Source organism: Euphorbia lathyris, chromosome 8, assembly GCF_963576675.1.
Source record: "Euphorbia lathyris chromosome 8, ddEupLath1.1, whole genome shotgun sequence".
NCBI lineage: Eukaryota > Viridiplantae > Streptophyta > Magnoliopsida > Malpighiales > Euphorbiaceae > Euphorbia > Euphorbia lathyris.
In genome coordinates, this window is record NC_088917.1 from 20,724,885 (window position 1) to 20,752,855 (window position 27,971).

The following is a 27,971-nucleotide window of genomic DNA, read 5'->3' on the forward strand; positions in this document are numbered from 1 at the left end:
CTTTCTTTTGTGCTTATAGATTGTTAAGTCTTAACCTGTTGTATGCTGAGATGTGTATATATATCCTTATCTTTTTCATACTGCTTATTTGATCAATTGCTTCTGACATATGTCTTTCATTCTGACTTACTGACTTTCACACTTATAATTTATCGGCTCTAATCAACCAACACTTAAACGAAAATAAATCAAGTACAAATGCTTTGAATATATAAACTTCAATGCTCTGATATATAAGATCCTCTAAGTCTTAAAATGCTCTGATACATAAATTATACTAAGGATGTTACTCCGAAAATATAAGATGCTCTAAGACTTAATTGGTTAATGCTCTGATACATGAACAATACTAAGGACGTTACAGCTTAACTCTGAATCCTATCCATGTAACATTGTTTCCTTAATTTTTATTCACAAAGATCATATCTCAGTATCATTATGACATTTAATTCCCTTGATATATTTCACTCTGATCAACATGCTTCTAATTCTAAATTTTAATCAAAATTATTTTTCAGTAGCTCAACCCTTACGGGGGAGAATCCAAAAACAAAGTAAGTTCAACTATTATGGGGGAGTTTAATATTTTGTTCCTAACCTTTGAGTTTTTGCCAACATCAAAATGAGGGAGTTTGTTGAAACATAATTTCCACACTAATTTTGATTATGACCAAAATATTTAAAGAAGTTAATATTCGCAATATTAATAATACATTAAAATTAAATGTTGATTTATTTAGACTAATGTATTTGATTAATTAAGTATAAGAATAAAAGAAATAATCAAAGGCCTTAAGGATGGATCGAAGGCCCATCGATCAACTTCAGCCCAATAACAAGAAGGATCTAGAAGCTCAAAGCAATGCCTAAAGAGAAGACTGATTCTGAAGGTAGAAGATCAAGGCACAAGAGACAAGATCAAACGTTGACTCTATGCAACTGACAATGCATCACCAAATAAGGAAAGAAGTAGATGCTCCAGACGGCTTGTCCCCTGATCAACCTGGAATCTTTACCTTATTTGGTTAGACAATAGTCGGCCTTTATCGAAGATCAGAAGCGTGGAATTTCGAAGAACACAACGGAAAAAAAGAAGAACAACCATTGACTAAGGACACTGGCTATTGAGGATGAAAGGGACAGAAGAGTCGTTTCCCTCCAACGATTATTTTGAAATTCGAAATAATCAAGCCTCAAAATGTGACTATAAAAGCCTCGTCAATTACTTCATTTGGACTTGATTATCAACGCTGAATTCAAGAGAGAATCATTTTTGAAGTTCCAAAAGCAAAGTAAAAATCTATACACACTCATTGTATTCATTTGTGTAATAGTTCTAAGTTCATTTATTGTGTTCTGAGTTAGAACAAAAACTATCAATAGCTTAGAAAAGTTCAGAAGTTCTTCTGTTTGCTTCGGGTATAAGTAGACAACAAGAGGGGAAGATAGATAGCCGTGTTGAGTGTAAAGGAATGTACTACAGAGCCTCTATATCTATTATAAGGGTTTGTGCGCTACCTGTTGGAAAGAGTTCACTAGTGGATTAAAACTCAAAGGAATTTATTCTGGGAATTGGGTGTAGGCAAGAGGTCGAACCAATATAAATCACTAGGTAACAATTTTTCTAACCCTTTCCTTCTGATATAATTGTATTGCTTGCTTCTGTGCTTAAAATTATATAACTTGCGCTTCTGACTATTGTACTCAATAGTATATTTAATCAAGTCACACAGAAGCCACCCCAGTTAAGCGGCCTAAGTGTTTGTCTTTAGTATTTGTTGTTTAAATTTGTTTAATTCAACTGATAAAAAATTTTGTTTAATTCAAAATAGGGAAAAGATTATGTGTATATATATATATATTATATGTTGTCTAGTTTGAAAACATTTGGACCTTCAAAAAAAAAAAAGTAGTTATGTGAATGTCACATTAAGTAATAAATTTAATTCTTTGTATGTTATATGAAATACAATTTTTTTTTCTAAATTTTTCATGATGTCATTTATTGGTTACATTTTATACTCCATTAACAGTGAAGAATATTAAAAATTAATGATTATATAAATAAGAAAAAATTACAATAAAAATAAACATAAAAGTATAAACCCAAAATCAGAAAATAGAAAACAAGATTTTAAAAAACATAAAAAAAATTGAAAAACGACAGGGAAAAGTAAGAAAATAAAAGAAATGGCCATAACCATTCTATATAACAAAAGTAAAAGTAAGATAATATATAGGTTTATGATAATAATATTAAATAAAATTATATTAGTGATAAAAAAAAATGATGACTCTACATTTAATTGTCAAATTATTGTAACTTACTGTTTTGTGATGTAACTTCCTCGTGACATGTCTATCTCCAACTGCCTCTTAAAATTAAAATTTGAAGAGATAGAATTAAAAACCAACTCTAACAGTGTCTTAGTGATTCATCAAATCAATAGGAGCTATTGGTAAATATAACAATACTTGCTAATTATAACTAGCATGAAACCCCGTGCATTGCACGAGATATATTAATTTTTTTTGTTAATCACTTAAAAGAAATAATAAAACACTTTTTTTTTGAAACAGATTAAAAAGTATTAAAAAAATTATAATTAAAGTGTTCAAATACACTATTAGAAGTCTTTAATTAATTTTAATTTAGCTATTTGAGAAAAATGAGTTCATAAACTTAATTAAATTAATAAAAATTAAAGAGATATATGAAAATAAACAAATGTTAATCTATTATTAATACTATAATAGAGTGATAACTCAAGCATATGACAAAAAAATCTAAGAGCTCAAGGTGATTTAAAAGTCGATTTCATATTAATATCTGACACATCCCCGCACGCGAATGTCCATTGGCTTTGAAACCTGCACAACACAGGCCTAAATTACCATGTCATGCAAATACAACAAATAGAACCGCCAGGAACCGATTGAACTTGGTTACACTGGCTCCAATACCATGCCATGGAACCGATTAAAAATAGTTTCACATTAAAACTGAAATCATCAATTATTCGATTATCAATAGCCATATCGTTTTTATAAAAATATTGGATATTTGGGAATAGAAAGCAAGCAACTAAACACACGTTATCTCTACATTGAGAAGCAAAATTAAAGGAACACTGTAAACCATAAACCCATAAACAGAGATGAACCAAAAAACCCATCAAGAACATAACCCAACCTCAGCATTTCAAATTGAAATGGATTAGAATACAAAGAGAAATTGATGTCCATATAAAACCAAACCAATCAACGGTGAATACAGGAAAAATGCAACTTAATAGATGAGATACGTTGTCGAAATACTACGAAATGAAATGATAATAACAGTGATGATGAAACATAATCAGTAGATATATAACTATAGAAGTAAAATCTGACATAAAACTCAATTAATATGTTTGGGTGGGAATTTTTACGACAACTGCGACAACCCGTTCATAAAAATCCGGCCACAATGTAAACCTGAAACAGAGTGAATTGAGGATAATTCAGAGAGAGTGCCGCAAGTGAGAAACAAACAACATGGTTCAGTGAGAAAATAGAGAACCGTAAAAAAAATGAGTAGAGGAATGTAACAGAGATCTTCAAGAACAAATTGGTTCTTCAATTTATGCAAACAAAACTAACAATAAACATGCGACCAACAATACAAAATCGAAAATGTAAAATGTACTCAAAACCATGGTGAAGTAATACATAGAACAATAACCAAAGCCAACAAAACTCTTAAACGTTGTTAACTTCTCCATAATAGGAAATCCTAGGTCAAGAGCACTCTGACAGGCAACGAAGAAGAAAAGGAGAATCAACTCAGTAGAGAATCGGGCAACAAAAAACATAGAAGAACAAAATTCACTATGAGAACCATAATGCATAATAGAGGCCTAACACAAAAAAAAAAAAAATTAGAAATTTGGATTTAAAGAGTTCCTAATAGGCAAAAATCCAATTTAAGGCCCTCCTAATTCATTCATTCATAAATTAATCCAAATAATGAACCATAAAAAAAAATAAAAACAATTACAGGTCCACCTAGATCTTAAAAGAGCATGTAAAAGATGAAAGTGTAACACCGGTAGCCATTTATGAGAAATAAATTTTTTACCCTTAATTTTCAAGGATATTTACGGCAAATGAAAAGCTAGTGGCAGCAGAAATTAGCAAAAAGCAGTATTTTGCTGCTGTTTAGAATCAGCAAACCATAGGGTTTTTTATTTTAACCAAACATGTATATATTTGCTGTTAACATAGAAACAACAAACAGGAGGAAGAAATATGGAAAACAAACACCTTCTTAATGTTATAAATACCTATAAACTTCCCTAAATTAAACTTCCTGCTAGTTTTGAAAAACCATGTTAAACATCTTTCTGAGATTCTGATGCAAAATAATGGCCTAGTCAGTGTGTTCCACACTGATAAACATATTGTGAACAGAAGATTTGGGTAAAAATGGAAGCCAGGAAAAATAGCCATTACAGCCTCGACCCAATATGCGACAAAAAACAGAAACTTCCTGTTCATCAGAAGTTCAAAATTCAATCCAGCAATCAACTCAGAAAATACAAAAGCCGCTCAGTAAAAATTACAGTTCGATGCTAAAATAAATCATTCAAAAACATAGCAGCAAATGAAACCATTAACTTTATTCGAGTACTCAGTCAAATAACGAAAGAAAAATCAAAATCTAAAGGGTTTGGCTCATCCTTGTCGGAGACAGAGTCATCATCAGCTCGAACGGCGACGTTTTTGGAGCCGAAAACTGGAGAAGATAGAGTGCTGTCTTTCAATAAAATCAACATATAAAAGGTTTGGCTCATCCTTGTGGGGCTCGAACGGCGACGTTTTTGGAGCCGAAAACTGGAGAAACATCACCGGAAACTGGAGAAGACCCATCCTTGAACACATACAATATGTAATGATCAACAAACAATAGAAAGAAATCCATCATTGAAGAGAGAATTTAGAGTGAAAATCAAGCAAATAAACATAGAAAACAAAATTGAAAGGGAGACGGTGAGAGTTCAGTTACTTAAAACATGATAACAATACATCATTCATTTATGGTAACCAAAACAACTAAAGAAATCCACAATTTAAATTATTTCCTCATGAACAATCAACCCACTGCAGGGCGGATTTAGGGGGTCAAAGGGGGCATTTGCCCCCCCCCCCTTCAGCCCGGAAAAAAAAAATATTTTTTTTTTTGCTCCAAAACGACGTCGTTTTGGTTTCCCCCCCCCAAAACGACGTCGTTTTGCATTGTGATCTTTTAATTTAAAAAGAAGCAGCAGCAGTATATAGAGGCACAGGCAGACAGATCGATTCTTTACGAATCGCAGCCAGCCGAGCTCCCTCCTCCACCACTGTTTGAACTCCTCCTCTCTCTCCGTCCGGCCAACGTCTTTCTTCTCCGACCGACCGAGTAGTGTTGCCGCCGTCCGGCCACCATCTCCAACACTACCTCAATTTCAGCTTTAGGGTTAGGTTAGTTAACTTTTACCCTTTAATTTTAATTCATGAATCATATGTGAAATTGGTATAAATTAGGTTGATTTGATGATTTGATGATGATGATAGATGGGTAATTTTATGATGATGATAGCTTATATGTATGTATATATGTGAAATTGGTATATATGTATGTATGTGGAGTGGAGTGGAGAGAGAAGAAGAAAATACAGAGCTGAAGATGAACATTTGCTGTACTAGGGACTTATTTTGAATATTTGTGAATATATATATGCTAGGAACATTTGCTGTATTAGGAGCATTTGCTGTATTAGGAACATTTGTGAATATATATATCCTAGGAACATTTGCTGTACTAGGAACATTTGTGAATATATATATCCTAAACTCTAACATTTGCTGTACTGTACTAGGGACTTATTTTGATGATTTTGAGAAGTTGATGATCCAATTAATTTCTAGGACAACGGTTAGGGTGCAATTTTGAGCTTTAAGCCAAAAGCATAACACTCATTTTTATTTTTATTTAGCCCTCTGAACTAAGCCTGTTAATGGAGGTCAATGGCCTTTGCTCTATTTATATTAGGGAAGAAGAATTGCCCAAACTGTTTCCAATGTTACTGTTACCATTTGGACAGGTTTCAATTGATGAAAATGGTATAAGTCAGGGACTTATTTGATGATTTTGGGAGATTAGGGATTCAATTGAGTTTTAAGATAAAGTATAGGGTGCAAATTGGGCCTTAAGCCAAAAAAAATCATAAAAAGAATTAATTTGATTCTTTTAATTGGTTTGATGGATGAGTTTGTGTTTTGAAGTTTATGTATATGCCTTTCAATTAGTGTTATTTTGTCGAAAAAAATTTTACATAGAGTTTTGCCCCCCTCCCTCAAATCCTGGATTCGTCACTGACCCACTGTGGAAAACATAAAATCTAAATGTAAACAAAAATACTAGGAAACGGAAATCAATAAAATTGATCCACAAAAACTAATCCATCAAATTAGTCACCAACTTAAATATTTATTGGAAAATAAAACCAGAGCTCCATACACAAAACAGATGTAATTTAATCCTACATGAACTTCTTTAATCCTAGTTTCAATTTCAAAGATGCAAAACAATTCTAATAATTAGGTTTCCATCTTATTTAGTTTACATAAAATAGTTTGAAGCCATAAAGTGGTGCGCAAAACTAATCCTAGCCTTTGACAAATTCAATTGGTTTACACCAAAATGCTGCAATTCTATCGAAAAAAAGAAATATTGTTTCAAATAATCACAGAAATTCAAAAACTTTCCAAGAAGCCTGATAGTTCTCCTTTGATCCGACCAAGAACTGCTCAGAATCAATCAGAAAGGCCTAATCTAATACTGGGTCGGAGCAGCGATTTCGGATACTTTCAGCCAACAGAAAGAAGTAGAAACTATGATCAAATTAGTTATAGAGATGTGATTTTCTTACACCAGAACAGAACAGAATCATAAACAAAATTTCTTGTTTTTAAGTTTGAAAATATGTTGTTATTTTGTTCCAACTCCACTCACCATTACTTATTCTACTATTAATGGATTAAATTATTTTACAATTTTGTGCTGCTAAGCCTATCACATCGCAATGCTGATAATAGCTTAGAAGCCTAAAAACCATAAAAATATAAGATGAGAAGAATTTTCATGGGTAAAATCTATTTAAAATTGGACAACATCAGAGTAACCCCAAAGAAAAATGCAGAATCAAATCTCATATTCGACTGAAAAGAAAAGGAAAGTAAATCAAACGATAACAAAATTGAGCTGAAATCAAAATTAGGAACTTTACCTCTTCATGAGTTGCCCATCCTAACAGGAAGATCGGAAAGCTGCAGAAAATTAGAAAAATCAAAAGGAAAGTAAATCAAACAGTAAAAGAATTGAGTGGAAATCAAAATTAGAAACTTTACCTCTTCAGGAGTTGCCCATCGTAGGAGGAAAATCAGAAAGCAGCAGAAAATTAGAAAAATCAAATCCCATATTCGACTGAAAAGGAAAGGAAAGTAAATCAAACCGGTAAAATCTATACAGCAGAATTGAATATAGAGGATGAGAAGAGATTAGGGTGTGAAAAAAAAATAAGGTGAGATACTTACGCACATTGAAAATGCAATTGGTGAGATACTATAAACTTAACCGTTGTCTCTACATTAAGCCTGAAAGAATCAATTATGATTTGAAAGATAAATCATTAAATATAAAGTTAAATAATCAAACATAAACATCAACATGTACAAAGAAGGATTGATAACATAAGGTAATTGGAGTTGCAATTATTAGAAAAACAGATACTTGATATCAGAAGTTAAAAATTAGAGAAGAAATTTACAGTGACTTGGCTTATGACCTCTCTAATAATAAGAGGCGTGATTCTTTCATACTCAGTAAAAGAAAATGATGTTTCCATTGCTTCCCACCATCATATATTGTTAGCACTATTTTCAGAATCTTGAATTAAATCGTTTCAGCAGAAAGAAGTAATGTAAGAGGGGAAAAGAGGAAAAAATCTAAGCAAATGTAATGCCTATTTAATAAACACAGTGCCACCAAAAGACATTTTTCCAAAAAATAGATATATGAAAAACTAAAACTGGTTTAAGCCTTTGAAATGGTATAGGCCAATGAATAATAGTGAACAGAAAAGATAACTGGTCGAGATAATAAAATTTACAAAACACACCAATCATTACCTGCCCAAACAATCGTTCAATTCGTGAGTAAAATGCAATCGGAATCGGTGGAAAAGCAAGAGAAAGAAAGAGCATTCACAAAAGCCAAAATAAAACCCTCAATTGGAATTAAAAGAGAAACATACCTCCATGTAAAAGCAATGGGAACCTCAATCAAACAGTGAAGATAACAAACAAATTCAAGAAGAAATAGAGGCAAAAGACTGATACCTTCATTCAAGAAATCACGGTCACAACGAAAACGGAAGCCATGGAGAAAATTGAAGATAATAATGAGAGTGAAAGTTAGTTTTCCGTACACGTAGTTCAGTTTGAGAGAGTGGAAGCTCATCAACAGGCAGAGATTCAAAAACTGAAGAGGAGCAGTTGAATAAATTAGATAGTAATAATTGAATGAAACGTGTAGATGTAAATAGGTGAAGTAAAAATTAATATATTCTTTGAAAAAAATTACAAAAAAGACACGTAAGCATTTAGAAATGATATGTCTTTAAGTCATGTTTGTTTGGAGAAAAATATTGTGTTCTAGAAATTTTTAGGGAAAAGTACAAAAATAAACCTTGTGATTACACTTGTTTTCGATTGCAACATTGTGGTTTAAAAATTTACAAAATGGTACATTGAGGTTCATTCCGTTAGCAAACACATACCAAATTGACTAACGGTGTTAAAAGTCAAAGGGAAAAGAGTTAATTTGGTTCTTATATTTATTAATTTTATAGATTAAGCCCCATTATTATCTAATTATCACAAACAAACTCCAAAATTAAAAATAAAAATCAAATACACCTTATTCTCCATCTCTCCTTAATTTCTTGAGGTAAGTCTTAATCCGTTTTACAAAACAGCAAGTTCAAACAAAACATTATCCTAGCTACTACAAGTTAACAAAATGCACTCAAACAAATAAGTTGACACCAACTTACTTAATTTGAGGAAATAGAGCTCAGCATTGCACCTAATGTAATTTCTTGATGCCCATTTTTTTAATAACATGTAACTTCTTCAATCTCTTGACAACATCCTCCATTGATGGACGCTGCCAAGCACAAATATCTACGCACTCCCTCCCCAACTTTGTAATTTCAACTCCATCATTCTCATTGAAACCCTGCTCCCCTTTTAGGCTTTTGTGCACATATGAAAATCCATTTGAATTTCCACTTCTCAAGTGCTCTTCATGATCTTCTTCCACTTCAATCCGGGGAATAAAATCTACTGACGGAACCCTTTTGTGTATCAAACACAGGATTATGCAACCAAATCCAAAAATATCTCGTGCTTCAAAGTGATTTCCTGTGCATGCATTAAGCAAACTTTTTCAACATTCCTCATCTATCAAGTATACCTTCCATTTATAAACCGAAAAACAAAATTCAACACTTGACTATCAAACACTTTTTAGGCAGTTTTCTTGGATTTTTAACGTGTTCAAGCTCAAAGCAACCAAAAAAAGGATGAGAGTACCATGATACTGTTCGGATGGCATACCTTCATCCATATCAATGTAACCCATGCGTGCCCAGAGACGCTTCATTCTTGATGCTCGGGTGCTAAGAATGATTCCACCAACAGTCATCCCAAAATCAACGAATTTTGGGCTGTACTCCTACATATATCAAAGTTGTTCAATACAGAAGCAAAAATAAACAGATGTATAATCAAAGAAGCAACAACACTCAACAAATATATACAGACCTTGTCGAGTATTATATGCGCAGCATCAATGTTGCCAACTCTATAGGGCAAATGCGGCGGAGTTGCAGCATGAAGATACACAAGCAGGTTGGCAAATTCATAAATAACCTTCATTCTCTGAAGCCAACTGAACTCGTCTATAGGTAGGAAAGAGAAATCATTAAGAAACTATGGAAGCAATATCAAGAATAAATGTTCTACCAGTAACTCATGCAGAAATATTGAACGTAATCAGTAATTCTGCTATTGACTCAAATTGCTAGCCCAATTTGAAGTCCAAGTAATCTCATTGGAAGCAAGGGAAATGAAAATTGTAATCACAGCTTTTGCATTATGAACTATGAGCACCTGAAATCTATCATGTAAAAGCCTGTTTAACATGTTTAAACACATTAGGATTACAACTGATTCCATTTCATAATTCCCAAATAAATAGAGGGATAGCATCATGACAAAAAACATAACAATAATAAGCAGTACCTTTGGGTGCAAGATTATATAGACTATCCTGTGGATCCAAATCATAAACAGCACCAATTTTTCCTTCATCTAAGGAATATCCAATCATCTTCACCACATTAGGATGACTTAACAGATCGGGGTGTTGAAGTAAAGAAATTTCATCCTGAAACATAAATTCATGTGAGCCAAGCAATGTGTATTAAAGGTAAAGGTCAAAAACCACAAGACTTTCTAATATAATTCTGCGACATACCCTTAACCGCAATTCATTAGCCTCATCATAGACATTCTCACCTTTAATGGTTTCCCATATCTTCACAGTCACCTTTTTTCCAGCTCTCACTCCACGAAACACTCTTCCAAATTGAAACTTTCCAATGAGATTCTTTTCTCCAAAATTGCTAGTAGCCATATTCAATTGTAGATAAGGTAAAACTATAATCACATTATCTTCACCAATTGAAGATTTGAAACCTATAGCTGGAATTAAGATCATGACAAAAATATTATCACACAGTAAAAAGATTATTATAAAGAAACTACGAGATTTTGCATTAACAGTATATGCTCACTTGCTTGGCTTTGTCTTAAGGCTTCCATTGCGCGGGTCCGATGCCATTTCGATGTTTGCCAATATTTCACTGTCCAATAAAGCCACAAACTACAACATTATTGACAAGAAAAAATGTGCTGACTGTAAACAATGCATAATCAAAATTCAGAAACATTGAAAAAACTGTAGAGTTGTCTTATGTCTCCATTATCCTAAAACTTTTTTTAGGGAAATATTGGAAGTACCTCGCTTTTCCCTCAGATTGTACGTTGATTGGTGGATCTCGTTAACCCCATCAAGCATCCGGCAGCACTCCCAAGTATTCGCATTTTGTTGAACAATATGCAATTTCTGCATGTCTTTAACAACTTTTTTCATTGGTGGTCGTTTCTTAGGGTTGTCTTTAACACACTTCATTGCTAAGTCGGCAATTGCATTTGCATCATCGACATTAAAATCTGTATCTGACATTAGGCTTCCGTGCACCAGAAACGACTTAAATTTACCACTAGCTGCTGAGTCGTGTTGTTGGTGCTCATTCTTGGCCCATACATAGACAGATGGCGTGTTGCCGTCAACTTTGTAGACTCTTTTGCTTATTAAAGACAATAGCACAACACCATAAGAAAAAACATCACATCTATCCGACCATTTACCTGCACATTTCCAAATTAACTTGTTCAATGAGAGGTTCCAAAACTTGAAATTAGATTTAAACAAACATAGTTCATAAAGATTATAAAAGTATGATGATATCTAGATTAGATGAAAAACCTCTTGATAAATAAAAGGAACTTGAACCTATAATGCAAATTACTACAAGAGAATAGACAAGCAGAAGAACCCATTTAATTTGTCATCTTGAAACAAAGAAAACCACATAGAAGGAAATAATAACACTAGAAGAATGAAGAAAGCGGTTTGCAACAATGTAAATTAATAACTGAAGGGCATAAGAATGCAGCAGATACTAACAAAGGAGGGCATAAAGAATACAATTTTTGCAAGATGAAGAAAACATGTTAGAGCATGTGTTGCAGAATGAATCCACTTTGGTATTTTAAATATGTTGTGGGTTATCCCAAATCATGGACACCACCAAATGTCATTTTTTAATTTTGCACTTTTAGATTTTTTTTTTTTTTTTGGTGAGTTTCCATTATATGTAGTTATTTTCCTCATATTATAGCTATTAATTTAGTGAAAAGGTATTGTTTGATAAGTACATTTTCTATTTTGCATTTAAGCTATTCAACATAACATAACTTACGCTAAAAATCAATAAAGTTGATATTTTCACAATAAGAAGGTGGATAAGACCCTTCAAATAGAAAAGGGTAGATATGATAGTAAACTACCTGGTCGAGCACATATTGGATCAGTGTATCCATCACAACCGCGTATGTGTTCATTCACAAGCTCTCTTCTATCCGTAAGAATGCCACCAGATGTCATACTTAAGTCAAACAGCAGAGCCTCGTGATCCTAACAAATGAAATAGAATAAATATGAGCAGCATCTATATACATAGAGAAGTAAATTGCCAAAGCAATTAAGTTAATCCACATCAAAGAAAAAGACCAACCTGATCAACCATAATATGAGCAGCATCAATATTGCGAATCAAATATGGCACATCACTTGGACAGTTAGGATGTGGGGTATGCATATACTGGAGCAAAGAAGCAAACCCGAAAGCAACCTTGATCCTTTGGGCCCATGTAAAAGTATCTAAAAAAATCAAGAAGAGTTTATTCAAAGCTTTAATTACGAATATATTCTCAGTGAGTCTGTACTAAAGCAATTTGTGTGCAAATTGCGCCACTAGCGAAGTGGTAATGTACAAAATGACAACGAAACATTAGGGAATTTTGAGCAATTACAAAGTGAGATAAATGGGAAATTAACATAAAACTAGTCCCACGAGAAAAAGGATTGACCTAGCAAACAAAGAAAAAAAAGAAGAAGTAACACTCTAAAGACAAAACAATGATGTCAACCTTGCAATTCTCTTTTACCTCCATGAAGGGTAAAGCTTATAAAGGTAGACGAGATTCAGAAATCATGAATCCTGATGATACAATTATAAATTAAGCTACAATTAATTGATTTCAGCAAATTCGTGTAAACTAAAAGATAAGTCCATTCTAACAAGTAATTTAAAATGAGTTCTCAAAACGATGAGATGAATAGCCCAGTAAACAATGACATAAATCAGCAATAAGCTATACCTTTTTCAATGAGATTATGTAGTGTGTCGATTAGCCTTGGATTCAGATAATAAAGGGCAGCCAGATGTTTGCCGCGATCAGAGTAAAACTGCATCTTGGCCAGATTCGGATGGAACTCATACCGTCTGAAATAGTTGTGTAAGATGATTTCATCCTATTAATAAATTGAAGCAGGATTTTACTTAGACGTTTACTACAAGAAATAAAAGTAGAACCTAATCGAAGAATCTCACTTGCAATCTGCCTTGGTTTTCCCATTGAGCAACATATGTTGGCTGTTCTTCCCAAAACTTCACAACAACATCTTTGCCATTATGATTTCCGCGATAAACTTTTCCAAATTGGAATTTCCCAAGAAAATTTTCTTCACTAAATCCGTTTACGCATTCTTCTAACATTTCGTATGGCAAATGTCCAATCAAAAGCAATCTCCGACATCGATCTGCCAGAGACACGGTCATTTTTGCAATAATTAAAATAAAAAAATAAATATAGTTACAGGAAGAAGCAGAACCTGATAAAGATGATGAACCACTAACTTTTTCTTCTATGCCCATTTTTATCTCTACAGTGAGCTTTAGGCTAAAGCTCGTGTAAATTAGACGAGATGCGGAAACCGAAAAGGAATCTGTAATTTACCTCGTAATGTAGATGAAGCCCCTAACGCCGGAATGGAACCGAAACATCAATCGGAACCAATTTAACTATGTTTTCTTTTTCTAATATAAAAATTTAGGACCTTTGTTTTGGGTTAAATTACAAAACTCATCCAATTGAAAGGTTAATTTGCATTATCTAGATCAATTACATCACCTTATATAAAACTAGACTATTTAAAATTGACTTTTCTAAAATACCTTGATATATGTAACAATTTATTCATCTTCTTTTCTTTATTTCTTCTCCGAAAACGTTTAGCCTTTGTTTAGGAGTTTGGAGGTTAATGGAGGGGAGAGTTAAAGGAGGTAATGGAAAGGGAAGGGAAGTGATGGAACGGAAAGTTAACAATTAACATTGTTTGGGAGTTTATAGGATGTAAATAGCAAAATCTCCCCTTATGAGATCTTGAAAAATAAAACACCTAGCCTATCATATTTTAGAACTTGAGGTTGTTTGGCTTATGTTAGGATTCCTGACCCAAAGAGAGTCAAACTTGCCAGTAGGGCTTATGAATGTGTGTTTATTGGATATGCTGTGAATAGCAAAACATATAGGTTCTATGATTTGAATGCAAAAGTCATCTTGGAGTCAAATGATGCTGACTTTTATGAAGATAGATTTCCCTTTAAATTGAGAAATAGTGGGGGTGCATCATCTAGTAGCATACCTGCTACTAGACCTATAGTGCAAAAAGAGATTGAGGAATCTGAACCTAGGAGAAGTAAGAGACCTAGAGTATCTAAAGACTTTGGTTCTGACTTTTATGCTTTCACAGTAGAAGAGGGTCCACTTACCATACAAGAAGCCTTAACATCATTAGATGCTGACTAATGTCAAGAAGCCATTAATGATGAAATGGACTCACTTGAGTCAAACCAAACTTGGCACTTAGTAGACTTACCACCAGGTTGTAAACCAATAGGTTGTAAATGGATCCTTAAGAAGTAACTGAAACCTGATGGCTCAGTAGACAAGTTTAAGGCTCGCCTTGTAGCTAAAGGCTTTAGACAAAGACAAAATGTTGATTTCTTTGATACTTATTCACCTGTCACTAGGATTACGTCTATACGTGTTTTGATTGCTATTGCTTCTGTGCACAATCTAGTAGTGCACCAAATGGATGTTAAAACTGCATTTTTGAATGGTGAACTAGAAGAAGAGGTTTATATGGATCAACCTGAGGGCTTTGTAGTCTTTGGTCAAGCTCATAAGGTATGTAAGTTAGATAAGTCTTTATATGGGCTAAAACAAGCACCTAAGCAATGACATGCAAAATTTGACAACTTGATTATTTCAAATGGCTATAAGGTGAATGAAAGTGATAAGTGTATCTACTATAAATATGAAAATGGTCTTTGCACCATTATATGCCTATATGTTGATGACTTGCTTATTTTTGGATCTAATATTCATGTTGTAAATGCTGTTAAGTCAATGTTGTGTGAAAACTTTGACATGAAAGATCTAGGAGAAACGAACGTCATTCTTGGCATAAAGATAACTAGGTCTGAAACTGGAATTTCTCTAGATCAATCTCACTACGTTGAGAAGATTCTAAAGAAATATAACTACTTTGATTGTAAACCTGCATGTACACCTTATGACCCTAGTATAAAACTTTTTAAGAACACTGGAGATAGTGTAAGACAATCAGAGTATGCTAGCATAATTGACAGTCTTTGTTACGCCACTGATTGTACTAGACCCGACATCGCGTATGTCGTAGGACTGCTATGCAGATTTACTAGTAGACCTAGTGTGGAGCATTGGAATGCTATAGAAAGGGTCATGAGATACCTTAAAAGAACCATGAAACTTGGATTACATTATCAAAGGTTTCCAGCAGTCCTTGAAGGATATAGTGATGCTGACTGGAATACCTTATCAGATGATTCCAAGGCTACTAGTGGCTATATTTTCAATATAGCTGGTGGTGCTGTTTCATGGAAGTCTAAGAAACAGACTATTCTAGCTCAATCAACCATGAAATCAGAACTGATTGCACTAACTGTGGCTAGTGAAGAAGCAGGTTGGTTGAGAAGTCTGTTAGCTGAGATTCCCCTATGGGAAAAACCGATTCCAGCTGTATTGATCCACTGCGATAGTACCGTGGCTATTGCTAAGATTCAGAATCGTTATTACAACGATAAGAAACGACAGATACGTCGTAAGCACAACACTGTGAGAGAGCTACTCACTAAAGGAGCTGTTAGAGTGGATCACATACGCTCAGAAGAGAATTTAGCCGATCCTTTGACGAAAGGATTAGCTAGAGAGAAAGTCCATAATACGGCAAAGAGTATGAGACTTATGCCCCTACAGTGATGAGTTACACACAATGGTAACCCAACCTATAGACTAGAGATCCCAAGAAATAGGTTCAAAGGGTAATAACAAGTTGTGTTGTAATATGAGTCAGATCATGCAATTAGAAGCATGAATATCCTGAAGCGATTTGAGGTTGAGATAATAGAAACTCTTAATGAAGTCTATACTCCATTTGGAGTGAAGTACATAGCTACAAGAGTACTTTTGATAGACTCACCTATATGAATGTGGAAGTGAGGCCGCTTCCTATGAGTTTAGGGCAAAACTCTAGAGCATTCATTAAACCGGGATAGACGTGCAAGGCCATAAACGTACGTGCTACTAGAACTACACTCTGAAAAGGTTATGGCGTGATATACGTCAGAGATAGAGTTCAAGACTACGAGTCACTCTAGTAAAATCTGAACTATACTCACTACGCAAAGGTTCAAATCGAAAGATACCTTTGTTTATGTCTGACCTTATGTAACTGCTCAGTAAAACGTTTTCAAAAATTTTAGTGGGGGATTGTTGGGCTTAGCCCAAGTAAAATTTATGAAATAAAGCCATTTCAAGTGTCTTTATGTTTTTTTCAAGTGAAAAACATCCCACATTGCTTTCAAAGCACTTGGTGGAGATGTTTATAAAGGTCCTCACATGCTTGGGGTGTGCCCCAAGGGGTACCCACTTTTGTGAAAGGGTGAGGACCTATCTCTTTGGTTGACCACCACACACGCGCGCGCGCGCCGTCCGTCCGACCGAACCGGACCGGGTTGGGTTGGGTTGGTGTGGTGTAAAATGTATAATTTTTTATTAATAATAATTTTAATATTCTAAACAGAGAGTGTATACAGAACGATTTTCGTACGGTGCAATACGAAAATCGTATTTAAGAGGGCTGTTTTATCCTGGAGGCGACCGGAGTTCATACTGTTTGCTAAATTCCGGCAGTTCCGCGAACGTCTTAAAGAAAGCGACATTGTCCGCGACTCTGCCCATTTAATTTTATTCGGTCTGTTCCTATTTTCTGAGTTCGAGCTACAACAAAATGAGGTTAAATGTTTAACCTTGTTTGGGAGTTTAAATATGGAGGGGAAGTAAGGTTAAATTTACTCTGCAGAGACAAAAAATTTTAAAAAAGTTTACGTTACTCCCATTAACCCCCAATTTGGAGGTTAGAGGAAGTAAACATTTAACCTCATTAACCTCCATTTACTCTCAAAAAATAACTCCCAAACAAGGTTAACTCAATACTTAACCTTCCATTACTCTCATTTACTCCCATTAACCTCCTCCCAAACAAGGGCTTAGTATACATGTTAAAGAATTTTTTAACGATTTCTTACCTGTGCGAATTTAGTTTGCGATTTTTTAGTGTTTCTTTGGCGATTTTAATGGCAAAATTCAGAAAGAAAGCAAGTCTTTAACGCTGTTTTGTGCGAATTCTTTGTACGAGTTCCTTCCATCTTTGTTTGCTCTTTTTGTGACTTATGTGTATAAAGTATATAATGTATGATCTATTTATGATTTTGGTGTAAACCGTATCTAATATTGTGATTTTGTTCTAGGATTTAGTGTTTTGCTTGCTTGTTTTTCGTTTTTTGATTTTGATTTAAGATTTAGGGTGGTTTTTCATTTTTTGGTGTCGTTTCTTCACTACGCCAAAACCCCCCTTCAGACGACGGTTAAAAACCGTCGTCCCGCGAGTTATAAATCTGTCACAGGGCTTGCTGCCGTCTATTACACCTTCAGACGACGGTTAGGTTCTATCATTTGAAGATACTATACATGACATCATCCTAGTTTCGTACTGTCATATGAACATTGTTATGATGCATCTTTTTATTTATTAACGTCACTTTTAATGTCATCACATGACATACTAATAATTAAAAATGTCAAGTCGCTATATGGGAAATTAGCATATTGGTATTCGCGGTAATAATTTCTGTCGTAGTAACTTGTATCAGATGGCATAGGTCTTAATCAATCATGTCAAGAGATTTGTTTTAGATGACAGATTCTTTTAATTTAATGTCTTTTTATTGTTGTTTAGATGATATTTTTTTAAACGTAAATGTCACTCCTTGCCTTCTTCTTCGAATGATTCTGGAAATGAACAATAATTATCAAATGAACAAGAATTTCTGTATATCAATGTGATAACAACCCAAATTATTCTTGAATAAGGAATAAGGGAAAATTAATAGAAATAATGGCAAACCATTATTCCTTCTAAAAGATATATTTATGCATGATTAATATGGAATTAATGACAATTATTGCAGGATTAATGCAGGGGTGAATATGCAAATAATGGAGAAAAGGAAGGAGTTTCTAGCATTATGCCACACCACGTGGACCATGGCAAGATACGCCATAACGAGATACGCCCGATGAGAGCGAGTAGTGGAGACCCGCCATAGCTCTCAAGGTGAGCGTACATACGCCTTGACGGATCTAAGAATACCAAAAGGCGCCTTTATTACCATCCATGAATGAGAATAAATACAATTAAATGGCAATTAATAGCCATTAAATAGGAATAAAGACTTGACTGTTTGAATACCCAACTCTGAGGGTTTCAAGGATAAATGCTGGGATTAATGGAGAATTGACAGCAATTAAAGATGAGTAATGACATGACTGTTCATCTACATCTCCATAACATCCAAATATCATACATGGGGAAAAAGGATAATTAGACAAAGAATGAAGGATCCGCCATCAATACTCTTATGGATAAGGATCCATTGACGAATCTCCAGATGGCGTATGAAGCAAGACTCATAGGTGGCAGATCTATGGATTCCTCAACACGCCTCAAAGGGTCAAACGCCTTGGGAGACCCACCGTCAAACATCGATACGCCCAAGGAACAGCCAAGCCGATTCCTAATAAAGGCAGCTAATAACCCATTAATGAGCTAACAGTCATACTTGAATAAGATCAGTAACCGCCATTAATGAGGCATTAATGGAAACTTTCTAGTTACCAAGAGTTACAACTACATGACTATAAATAGCTTGCATCCCAAGCTATTAAGGTACACTTACTGATTTCCTACTTTTGTGCTTACAGTTTATTCTCAGAAATATTACTGACTTTGGAATCAGAGTGTCCCCAGCCGATCCCAACGGCGCCTCACAGGGAAGTGCTCCGATCAAGGATTTTTTCTCCAAGTTATCACAAATATTTTAATTTTATTGGAGAATAATGCTCATAATCTGTTTACATTTGAACTACACAAATAACTGAATGGATGTAGGGTAAAAAAAATATAAACAATTAATGTACATCTCCAAATCTGTATATATAGTCAGAGGCGTGGTGGTGTTGATTGGAAAGCCAAATCCAACTTGAACTGAAGCATATCTAAGTCATCATCTCCTAGAATCCCCAAAGTCTTGGTATCTGCAAAACCAATTGATGATGCTCATTAATTACACACCGTATACAGATAGACCTAATTAATCTCCTTTTACCCTTTCTCCATTCTGAGACCCTTCACTTACCCACCCACATTATAAATAGGAAGGGTTTACCAATTCTCAATAGTCACCCAGGGCAACTTAACACTACACTTACAATTTGTTATTTCGAGCATGAATAGAAGGAACCTCTATTGTAATGTTGAGTTTCAGATTGACCAACTCTGATATGAGGCACCTAGGTGGCTTGTCAATATACATGGTCCTGACCGGCAGCAATGGACTGCCGTGATGAATGGCCCTCCAAACACCCCTTATGAAGGAGGTGTATTCATAGTCCAAATGGACTTCCCTGTCGATTTCCCCTCCACACCTCCAGTTGTAAGAACATGCATAAACTTGTTAACAGACATAAATCAGTTCATATCTTTGTAAATACACTCATGATATTACTATTGTTCGTAGGTCATATTCAGGACCAAAATTTACCATCCTAATATCGGTCCCTTGGGGCATGTTTCTATGCCCCAGCTACTTGATCGCCCTGCCCATAGTATTGCCACGGTAAGATGTAAATCTATGTATTTTTTACCCGTAAATTTATCTATTCATGTTTGGGTTCTAGTTTATCTACTCATGTTTGGGGTCTAATTTAATTTATCTATGCATTTTATAGCTGCTGTGGAATATTTATGGACTGCTGGTAGAGCCCTTCATTAAGGGGCCATTTCTTGGCCGAGAGCGAATTGCTAAACGATACATCAGCAACAGGGCAAGTTATGTAGCAACTGCCAGGAGATGGACTGAAGAGCATGCAGTGGATATATGATGTGCAAATAGCAAGCAAATGGGGCATTATGATGTGACGTGCGAATAGCGTACAAGGGGGGCGTGATGTGCGAATAGCAAGGAAATTTGGATGTTGGGCAACCATTGAGTTAGATGGTGTCGACTACTGGATAGGCATAGAGCCAATCTTGAAGAACAGAATGATTACTGATTACAAATGTACTTGGTAATCAATCTGATCTTCAATGTTGGCTCCATGCCCCGCCAGTATTCGACGCCATTTAACTCTAATGGTTTCCCATCATCCAGATATCATTGGTTACCATCTGCACATTCTTGAAGAAAGGAGATTTGGATGCCAAAGAAGCACTGAGCTGGATGGTGTGGACTACTGCATGGGCATAGAGCCAATCTTGAAGAACAGAATGATTACTGATTACAAATGTACTTGGTAATCAATCTGATCTTCAATGTTGGCTCCATGCCCCTCCGGTACTCCACTCCATCCATCCAGCTCCAGTGTTTCTTTAGCATCAAAATCTCCTTTCTAATCACGCATCATGCCCCCCTCATTGTACGCTATTCGCACGTCACATCATAATGCCCCCCTTGCACGCTATCCTTTTTTGATAGGCAATACAAAGTAGACAACTTATTCAAGTAGACATATATATGTATATTCAAGTAGATTATAACATGCTATAACAAAGTAGTCAACTTATTCGTTTATGTCTATTAAACTGAATCAATTCTACTTCCTAACACATAACATGCTAAATTGATATGAAACATATGTCTATTCTTGAATCAGTTACTTCATAAATAGAACATAAACAAGCCAACATATGTCTCATCAGCATAACTCATGTTAAAATAGAAAAGAATCGGGCAAGTTCATCATTTTCAGCTTTAAGAGCATCTACACAGGTCTTAGAAGAGTCAGTACACGTTGAGTTCGATGAAACTAACCCTGCAGGAAGAGACATGCAGCTGACTGAGGATGATCCACACTCAGCTCCCGCTGACCAAGAAACAGCCGCTGAGTCCTTACCTCAAGGGCTGGCCAAAGGTAAAAGCGAAATTCAAATTGTTTTCACTGACCAATCTACACCTGCAGAGATTGTTGAAACACAACCAGCACAAGACATCAATCTACCAAAATAGATCAGAATACCAAGAGGACACTCAGAGAGTGTCATTCTTGATGCCGCTGAGAACACCCTGATGACAAGAAATCAACTCAGGAGATATCTCAGCAACGTAGCATTCGTCTCAGTTCAGGAACCAAAGAACTTCGCTGAAGCTGAGCACGATGAGTTCTGGATGAGTGCAATGCAAGAAGAACTTGATCAATTTAGAAGAAATGAAGTATGAGACTTAGTGTCAAATCCAAGAAGTCAGAAGACCATAGGAACAAGATGGGTCTTCCGCAACAAGCTGGATGAACAAGGAAACGTGGCCAGGAACAAAGCAAGACTCGTAGCTCAGGGCTACAGTTAGCAAGAAGGTATTGACTACGGTGAGACCTTCGACCTAGTGGCAAGGCTAGAGGCTATAAGAATTTTATGTGCATATGCATCTTATATGAATTTTAAATTATTCCAAATGGATGTTAAGAGTGCATTCCTTAATGGAGTTATAAACGAGGAAGTTTATGTTAATCAACCTCTAGGGTTTGAGGACCCCAAGTTCCCAAACCACGTTTACAAACTAAAAAAAGGCTCTGTATGGTCTCAAGCAAGCACCACGTGCTTGGTATGAGAGGCTGACCAGTTTTCTGCTGACTAGAAACTATGTCAGAGGAAAAGCTAATACAACCTTATTCATTAAGAGGAAGGGTAAAGATACCCTACTGGCTCAAATATATGTGGATGACATTATTTTTGGTGCCACTAACGAGTCAATGTGCAAGGAATTTAGTAAGCAGATGCAGACTGAGTTTGAAATGTCAATGATAGGAGAACTCAACTTCTTCCTTGGACTTCAAATCAAACAAGGGAAAAATGGCATCTTCATAAGTCAAACTAAATATGCTAAGGAGATATTGAAGAAGTATGAACTTGATAATTGCAAGCCAATATCTACCCCTATGGGCACTGACACTGTCCTCTGTGCTGACGAGAATGGTAAGTCAGTAGACAGCAAATTGTACCGAGGTATGATTGGTTCTCTACTCTACTTAACTGCTAGTAGGCCAGATATTCAGTTCTCAGTATATTATTATGCTAGATATCAATCTAACCTTAAGGAATCTCATTACATAGCTGTAAAAAGAATCCTTAGATATTTGCGAGGCTCAGTGAATGCAGGTTTATGGTATCCTAATACTTATGATTTCACACTTATTGGATACACTGACGCTGACTACGGATGAGACAAACTTGAACGAAAAAGCACCTCAAGAGGATGTCATTTTCTTGGGAGTTGTCTTGTGTCTTGGTTCAGTAAGAAGCAGTCGTCAGTAGCCTTGTCAACCACTGAAGCTGAGTACATTGCTGTTGGAAGCTGTGTTGCTCAAGTCTTCTGGATTAAGCAACAGCTAGAAGATTATGGTGTTCAGACTAAAACAATTGAAGTCAAATGTGACAACAAAAGTGTCATTGACCTATCAAAGAACTCAATCCAGCACAGCAGGATGAAGCACGTCAGCATAAGACATCACTTCATCAGAGATCATGTACTCAAGGGTGAGATCAAGCTGACCCATGTCCCAATGGATGAGCAGCTTGCTGATATCTTCACAAAGCCACTGGTTCGTGAGAAATTCAATGTACTTAGAGAAGTCATTGGTATGTTTAATCCTCTTTAGTAAATTCCAAGTATAATATGTGATATATGCATGCTGAGTTGATTACCATGCTGAGTGATTTATGCTAAGTCAATTACATGCTGAGTAGATATACACACTGAGTGGTTGTCTGAAACTGAGTGATTAAGCACACGACTTATTCCTTGCTTAGAACTGACTACTCGGAACATTAAACGTTTGGAATTCTTAACATTGAGTAAAGATCCGTTGCAAAATTTAATGCAAAACACGCGAATTAAATAGCCACCTAGGATGACGTAAGCGCGATAATTAGAAAACACATGCGCCGAATGTGTAATAAATGCCAGAATCTTTGTCGATTGAGTATCTCGAGGTCAAACGGTCACCTCAACGCTACAGATCAACTCGATACCTCTATAAATAGTGGATGAATTCCCACTTTTACCTCTTTACGCTTAGAAATCTCTGGTATTCAACTACTCTTCTCCAAAAAAAAAAAATTTCCCAAACTTCTCAAACTTTTCTAAGAATCATGACAAAAGATTCTCAGAATGTCTGTGGTGGCGATTACGCCGATAATCGCTCCGATGAAAACCCTCCACCTCCTGCTCAGCAGGAACATAGAGAGACTCCCACAAATTCTCAAGAACCTGGTCAGCGTGACCATTCTAAGGTCACTACCCCAAGGAAGAAAACCCAGGCTGACCAAGCTGCCTCTTCGAGAGGGAAACAACAGAAGGACAAGGGTAAGAAACCCATAGAGAGAACCTACTCACTGGTATACGAGAGTGTTAGGGGATATAAGGTTGACCACTCCCACTGGTTCTCACAAGGATTCGTGAAAGCTGAGAAGCCTTTTTGTGAGTGGATCTCAAAGAAAGGATGGACCGAGCTGTTCTCAACTCGAGAAGCCACCTACCCCGAGCTAGTAAAAGAGTTCTATGCTAACTTGAAAGTCGCCGATGATGATCGGGACTACATGGTCACCAAAGTACAAGGAAAGGATATCTTCATCAACCCTTCCTACCTTGCCTCACTGCTCAAACTGAAAAACGAAGGAGCTAGACTCATGAAATCGGGTGATCAGGATAAAATTGATTATCCCATTTAGTTCTGCAAACCCGCTGATCACGTAGGAGAGATATCCAACACTTCCATGGGTCAGCATCAGAAGATGGCCCACTACATCCTGACCAACTTCCTCTTCCCCAAAATCAACTGCACCAGCTCAGCAACGAACTTTGAACAATGTTTCATTTATCACATGCTGAACTACCAGCCGATCAATATGCCAGTCTTTATTATCGGTGGTTTTCAATGGAGCACTGGAACCCTTAGGTTAGGCTCCATTATTACCAGAATCCTCAAAGATCACAAGGTAAGTTTGGTTGAGGAAATCCACACCTGGGGTACAGAAATCACTGCAGCCGCGTTGTTCGGCTTGGTCTACGACCAACCGATTGTGCCTAAGAAAGGGAAATGGGCCGCTATTCAGGACACTGAGGGGATGGTGACTCGAAAAGGAAAGAAGGACAGAAAGAGGAAAGCTGTTCAAAGCCCTTCCAAAGAAGCTGAGTCTCCACCGAAGAAGATTAAGTTTGTGTCTAGAGGAACTAAACCTCAAGTTCAACAAGGTCAGGTTGGACCTAAGTCAGCTAAGGAAAGACCAAGGCAAGTTGAGCCTGAAGAAGAGAAAGAAGACACCCCTGAGCAACCACTGCAAAAGAAGAAAAAGATCTCTTCTAGGTTAAGTCTTATTGATGTAGCCCCTCTTGGAGTTGTTATCTCTGAAGACTCTCATTTTACGAGAAGTCGGGGAATTGTTCATGAGAACAACCCCACTGACCAAGATGAAGATGAACTGGGTGGTCAGTTTGATAATGAGGAAACAGTGGATGATGAGCAACATGAGCCTGAGCAGGTTGAAGAAGAAGAAGCTAAGAAAACAGCAAATGATCCCACTGATCAAGGGGCACCTTCACCCACTGACTCAATTGAGTCCATTCCTGCTGACCCCTCTCCTCAAAAGACTAGGAGATTAAGGAGACTTAAGAAGAAGGCAAATAAATCCCCGGTCATTGATCTTATGGATGACTCACCTCTGAGGGATCCGATCACTGACCTCTCAGCTATGCAGTTTAAGTTCTTCTCTAATCCCACTGAGTCTCCACCAGAGCAACAGGAAAAGCAAGCCTCTGTTTCTAATCCTAAGGAACATGCCGACTCAACTGCTCCTCAAAATCAAGTTAATTCCGAGGAAGTCCTCGAAGTTCCTGCTCCTCAACATGGTGAGCTAGCTAAGGAAATACCTGCTCAGGTCAGTGCTAAAACACCTCAACCTCCTAAATCCAGTCAGCTTCAGCCTGACTCTGAGCAAGTAACAAATTCTACGGATCATCCTCTTCCACAAATACAAGTGCAGAATATTATCCAGTCAGCTTCTACTGGAAATCTAAACTCAAGACCAGTCGCTGATCATGCTGGCACTTCTAAAATTGAGCCGAACCAAACACCTCCTCCATCCGGTTCTACTCATACTCCGGCAACTGGGCCCAATAATGATGGATCCTTCTCGTATCTGAATGCCTCTGAGTCTGGTCGAAGAATTATTGATTCAGCTCAAGCTTTACTCCAGGACCTCCATCAAACAAATGCTGATGCCGCTTGGGTCAGTTCCTGTTGAGCCAACTCAGCTTTCGTCTGTCACTCAGCTTCTCACAGAAATCAAAGGTCTTAAGGATCTTCTGAGTGTCATGACTTCACTTCAGTCTCAACAGCCCAGGTAGGAATCAATAACCAAGCTGGCCGAACTCCAGCTGACTATGGTCAATCACTTGAACTCTCTTCAGGGTCAATTTCATTCTCTATCAGCTGCGAACACTATATATGCAACTTCTGCTGAAGTTCATCAACTCTTCCACCATCTTCACACTGAGCAAGCCAAAACCAACCATCAACTCTCTTCCTCCTCCCAATGCTCCATTGAGCAAATTAGCGAGGTTGTCCGTCTACTCAACTTAAGTAAGGAAGAGATGGAAACTAACCAACTCAAAACGAATGAGCTGCTGCAATACTCCAACTCCATCTTCAAACATGTGTGCCATTCAAATACTCAACATCAGTATTATGACTCGGCACTGCTTAAAATGTTTCATCAAGCCTTTGCCATGCTGACTGACAGTATCACTTGGGTTGGGAAGTCTCAAGAATACATATTGAGTATGCTCAGTGCCTCGGCTATCAGGGTTTCTCGTGAAGTCTTGGATGATGGTATTCCTGTCTTTGATGGTATCAATGAAAGCACGCGCAAGCTTAAGGCATTTTCTGTCCGATTAACTCGTGCTGCCCTCGACAGTACCTTCATTCCTCCTCCTCCCGATGATGGTAAAAAGGGTGAGAAAGACCAAGTTGGACGAACTCAGCATACAGGGGAAGCATCCGAAAGTCAGCACAAGGACGAGGGAAAGGGACAAGCCAAACAGCATCCTGTCCAGATCAACTACAGGAAAAAATAGCTTGACTAGGATTGATAGATTTGTGACTTTAAACTTGTAGTCTTCTCCTTATGTATTTTTGTTGTGCTGACCATCTATACAAAACTATGCATGCATCTACCTTTTCATAATTGACCAATCTTATGTGATGCTTACTTATGTTTTGTGATAAACTTAAACGCATCTTCATTAAATCAACTGTGCTAATTGTCTACATTGCGTTATGATTGTTTGCTGTGTTGATCAATATGTTGACCTCTTCTTATATGTCCTCTTAACTAAAACACATTAAACAAAGATATACTCAGCGCTCTCTAATATCTAAATCTTCCGCATAAACTGAGTTAAATAGAATATGTTTTATGAGCTGACCTATATCTGAAAACTGACCTTAGACTTACTTGATTAAACCTTGAAATGTTTAAAGTAAAACTAAGTCAGTAGCTCAACCCTTACGGGGGAGTATCTTGAGTAATATAAGGTCAACTATCATGGGGAGCTCAACATTGAGTTCTTTACTGAATATTTTTGCCAACATCAAAATGGGGGAGTTTGTTGAAACACCTTTCCACATGATTTTGATTTGACAAAATTATTTAAGTAAATGATAAAAAATATTCTAACACATTAAATTTAAATGCTTTGATTTATTCATACTAATATGTTTGTTCAATGTTGAGTTTATTGGTTTATAAGACATATGATAAAAAGCCAAAAGGCCTCAGCGTGAAGAAGGATCGAGAAGCCTTCTATCAATTGCTTCAAGACGAAGATGTTGAGTCGAATGACAAGAAGTACAAGTCAGCGGCAGACAAAAACCAACTTCTAGACAAAGTATTTCTACTTTGGGTAAAGTTCAGAAGGCGCAGGAAGCTGTTTGGAAGACTTTGCCACAAATGTCGAAACATTCTGTTTATCGGACGAAAAGCTGCCGAGCACTGCCGAAGACAGAAGATGCAAGAATCTCATTGGCCAACGACACTGAGCACGTCCAGAGTGACAATGACAGTAAGTCGTTTGCCTCCAACAGTTATTTCGAAATTCGAAATTACCGGTGCTTGAAGTGTCACTATATAAAGGCCTCTTAATTGCTTCATTCGATGCAGATCTTCAATTAGTCGAAACGCTGACCAAATTCATACTTGAAGTTCTGTGAGAAAAGCAAAACAAAAATCTTACACTAATTTCCAATCATTGTGTAAAAGTCTAGAGTGATTTCAATTCATCTAAAGTGTCTTAGCAATTGTTGTTTAGGACAAACACTTAATCATTTTTAGAAGAATAGAAAGGAGAGGCTGAGTACTTGGTTATAGTACTCAGCGGTAGTTATAGGAGTGAGTAGAGGTATAGAGGAAGGTACTCTTA

General features: G+C 36.4%; 2 protein-coding genes across 13 annotated transcripts; one reads left to right on the forward strand and one right to left on the reverse strand.

The window, feature by feature from the left end:
* Positions 1-4,564: 4,564 nt before the first annotated feature.
* Positions 4,565-11,325, reverse strand: LOC136202720 (probable serine/threonine-protein kinase PBL7). Of its 4 annotated transcripts, XR_010674538.1 has the most exons (11): positions 11,170-11,325; positions 10,944-11,012; positions 10,625-10,851; positions 10,390-10,534; positions 9,910-10,046; positions 9,703-9,820; positions 9,138-9,507; positions 7,618-8,563; positions 7,432-7,507; positions 7,311-7,350; positions 4,565-4,912 (listed from the first exon to the last, which is right to left on the reverse strand). XR_010674538.1 is itself a non-coding variant. In XM_065993518.1 (8 exons), the coding sequence occupies exons 1-7, from the start codon at positions 11,300-11,302 to the stop codon at positions 9,170-9,172; spliced, it is 1,167 nt and encodes a 388-aa protein (XP_065849590.1). In that variant the 5' UTR covers positions 11,303-11,325; the 3' UTR covers positions 7,582-8,563; positions 9,138-9,169. The 4 variants fall into 4 exon arrangements, 1 of the variants encoding a protein (XP_065849590.1); XR_010674539.1 differs by lacking the exon at positions 4,565-4,912 and having other exon boundaries at positions 6,662-7,507; positions 7,618-7,677; positions 8,422-8,563; XR_010674537.1 differs by lacking the exon at positions 4,565-4,912 and having other exon boundaries at positions 6,662-7,507.
* LOC136202719 (ubiquitin-conjugating enzyme E2 11-like) lies at positions 5,337-27,957 on the forward strand. Of its 9 annotated transcripts, none has more exons than XM_065993509.1 (4): positions 5,337-5,502; positions 18,411-19,934; positions 20,019-20,117; positions 20,230-27,957. In XM_065993509.1, exon 4 carries the CDS (start codon positions 24,269-24,271, stop codon positions 25,793-25,795), a length of 1,527 nt encoding a protein of 508 aa, XP_065849581.1. In that variant the 5' UTR covers positions 5,337-5,502; positions 18,411-19,934; positions 20,019-20,117; positions 20,230-24,268; the 3' UTR covers positions 25,796-27,957. The 9 variants fall into 9 exon arrangements, with proteins under 9 accessions (XP_065849581.1, XP_065849583.1, XP_065849582.1 ...); XM_065993511.1 differs by having other exon boundaries at positions 18,411-19,168; XM_065993510.1 differs by having other exon boundaries at positions 18,411-18,556; positions 19,204-20,117.
* The last annotated feature ends 14 nt before the right edge of the window (positions 27,958-27,971 follow it).

Bases quoted from the DNA above. Each gene is read 5' to 3' on its own strand.
- LOC136202720 (XM_065993518.1), bottom strand. From the start codon at position 11,302: ATGAAAAAAGTTGTTAAAGACATGCAGAAATTGCATATTGTTCAACAA. The intron at 11,013-11,169 runs GTACTTCCAATA...TTTATTGGACAG, and splicing joins CAATCTGAGGGAAAAGCGAG to TGAAATATTGGCAAACATCG. The intron at 10,535-10,624 runs GTATGTCGCAGA...TTTATGTTTCAG, and splicing joins CTAATGAATTGCGGTTAAGG to GATGAAATTTCTTTACTTCA.
- LOC136202719 (XM_065993507.1), top strand. From the start codon at position 24,269: ATGGGTCAGCATCAGAAGATGGCCCACTACATCCTGACCAACTTCCTC.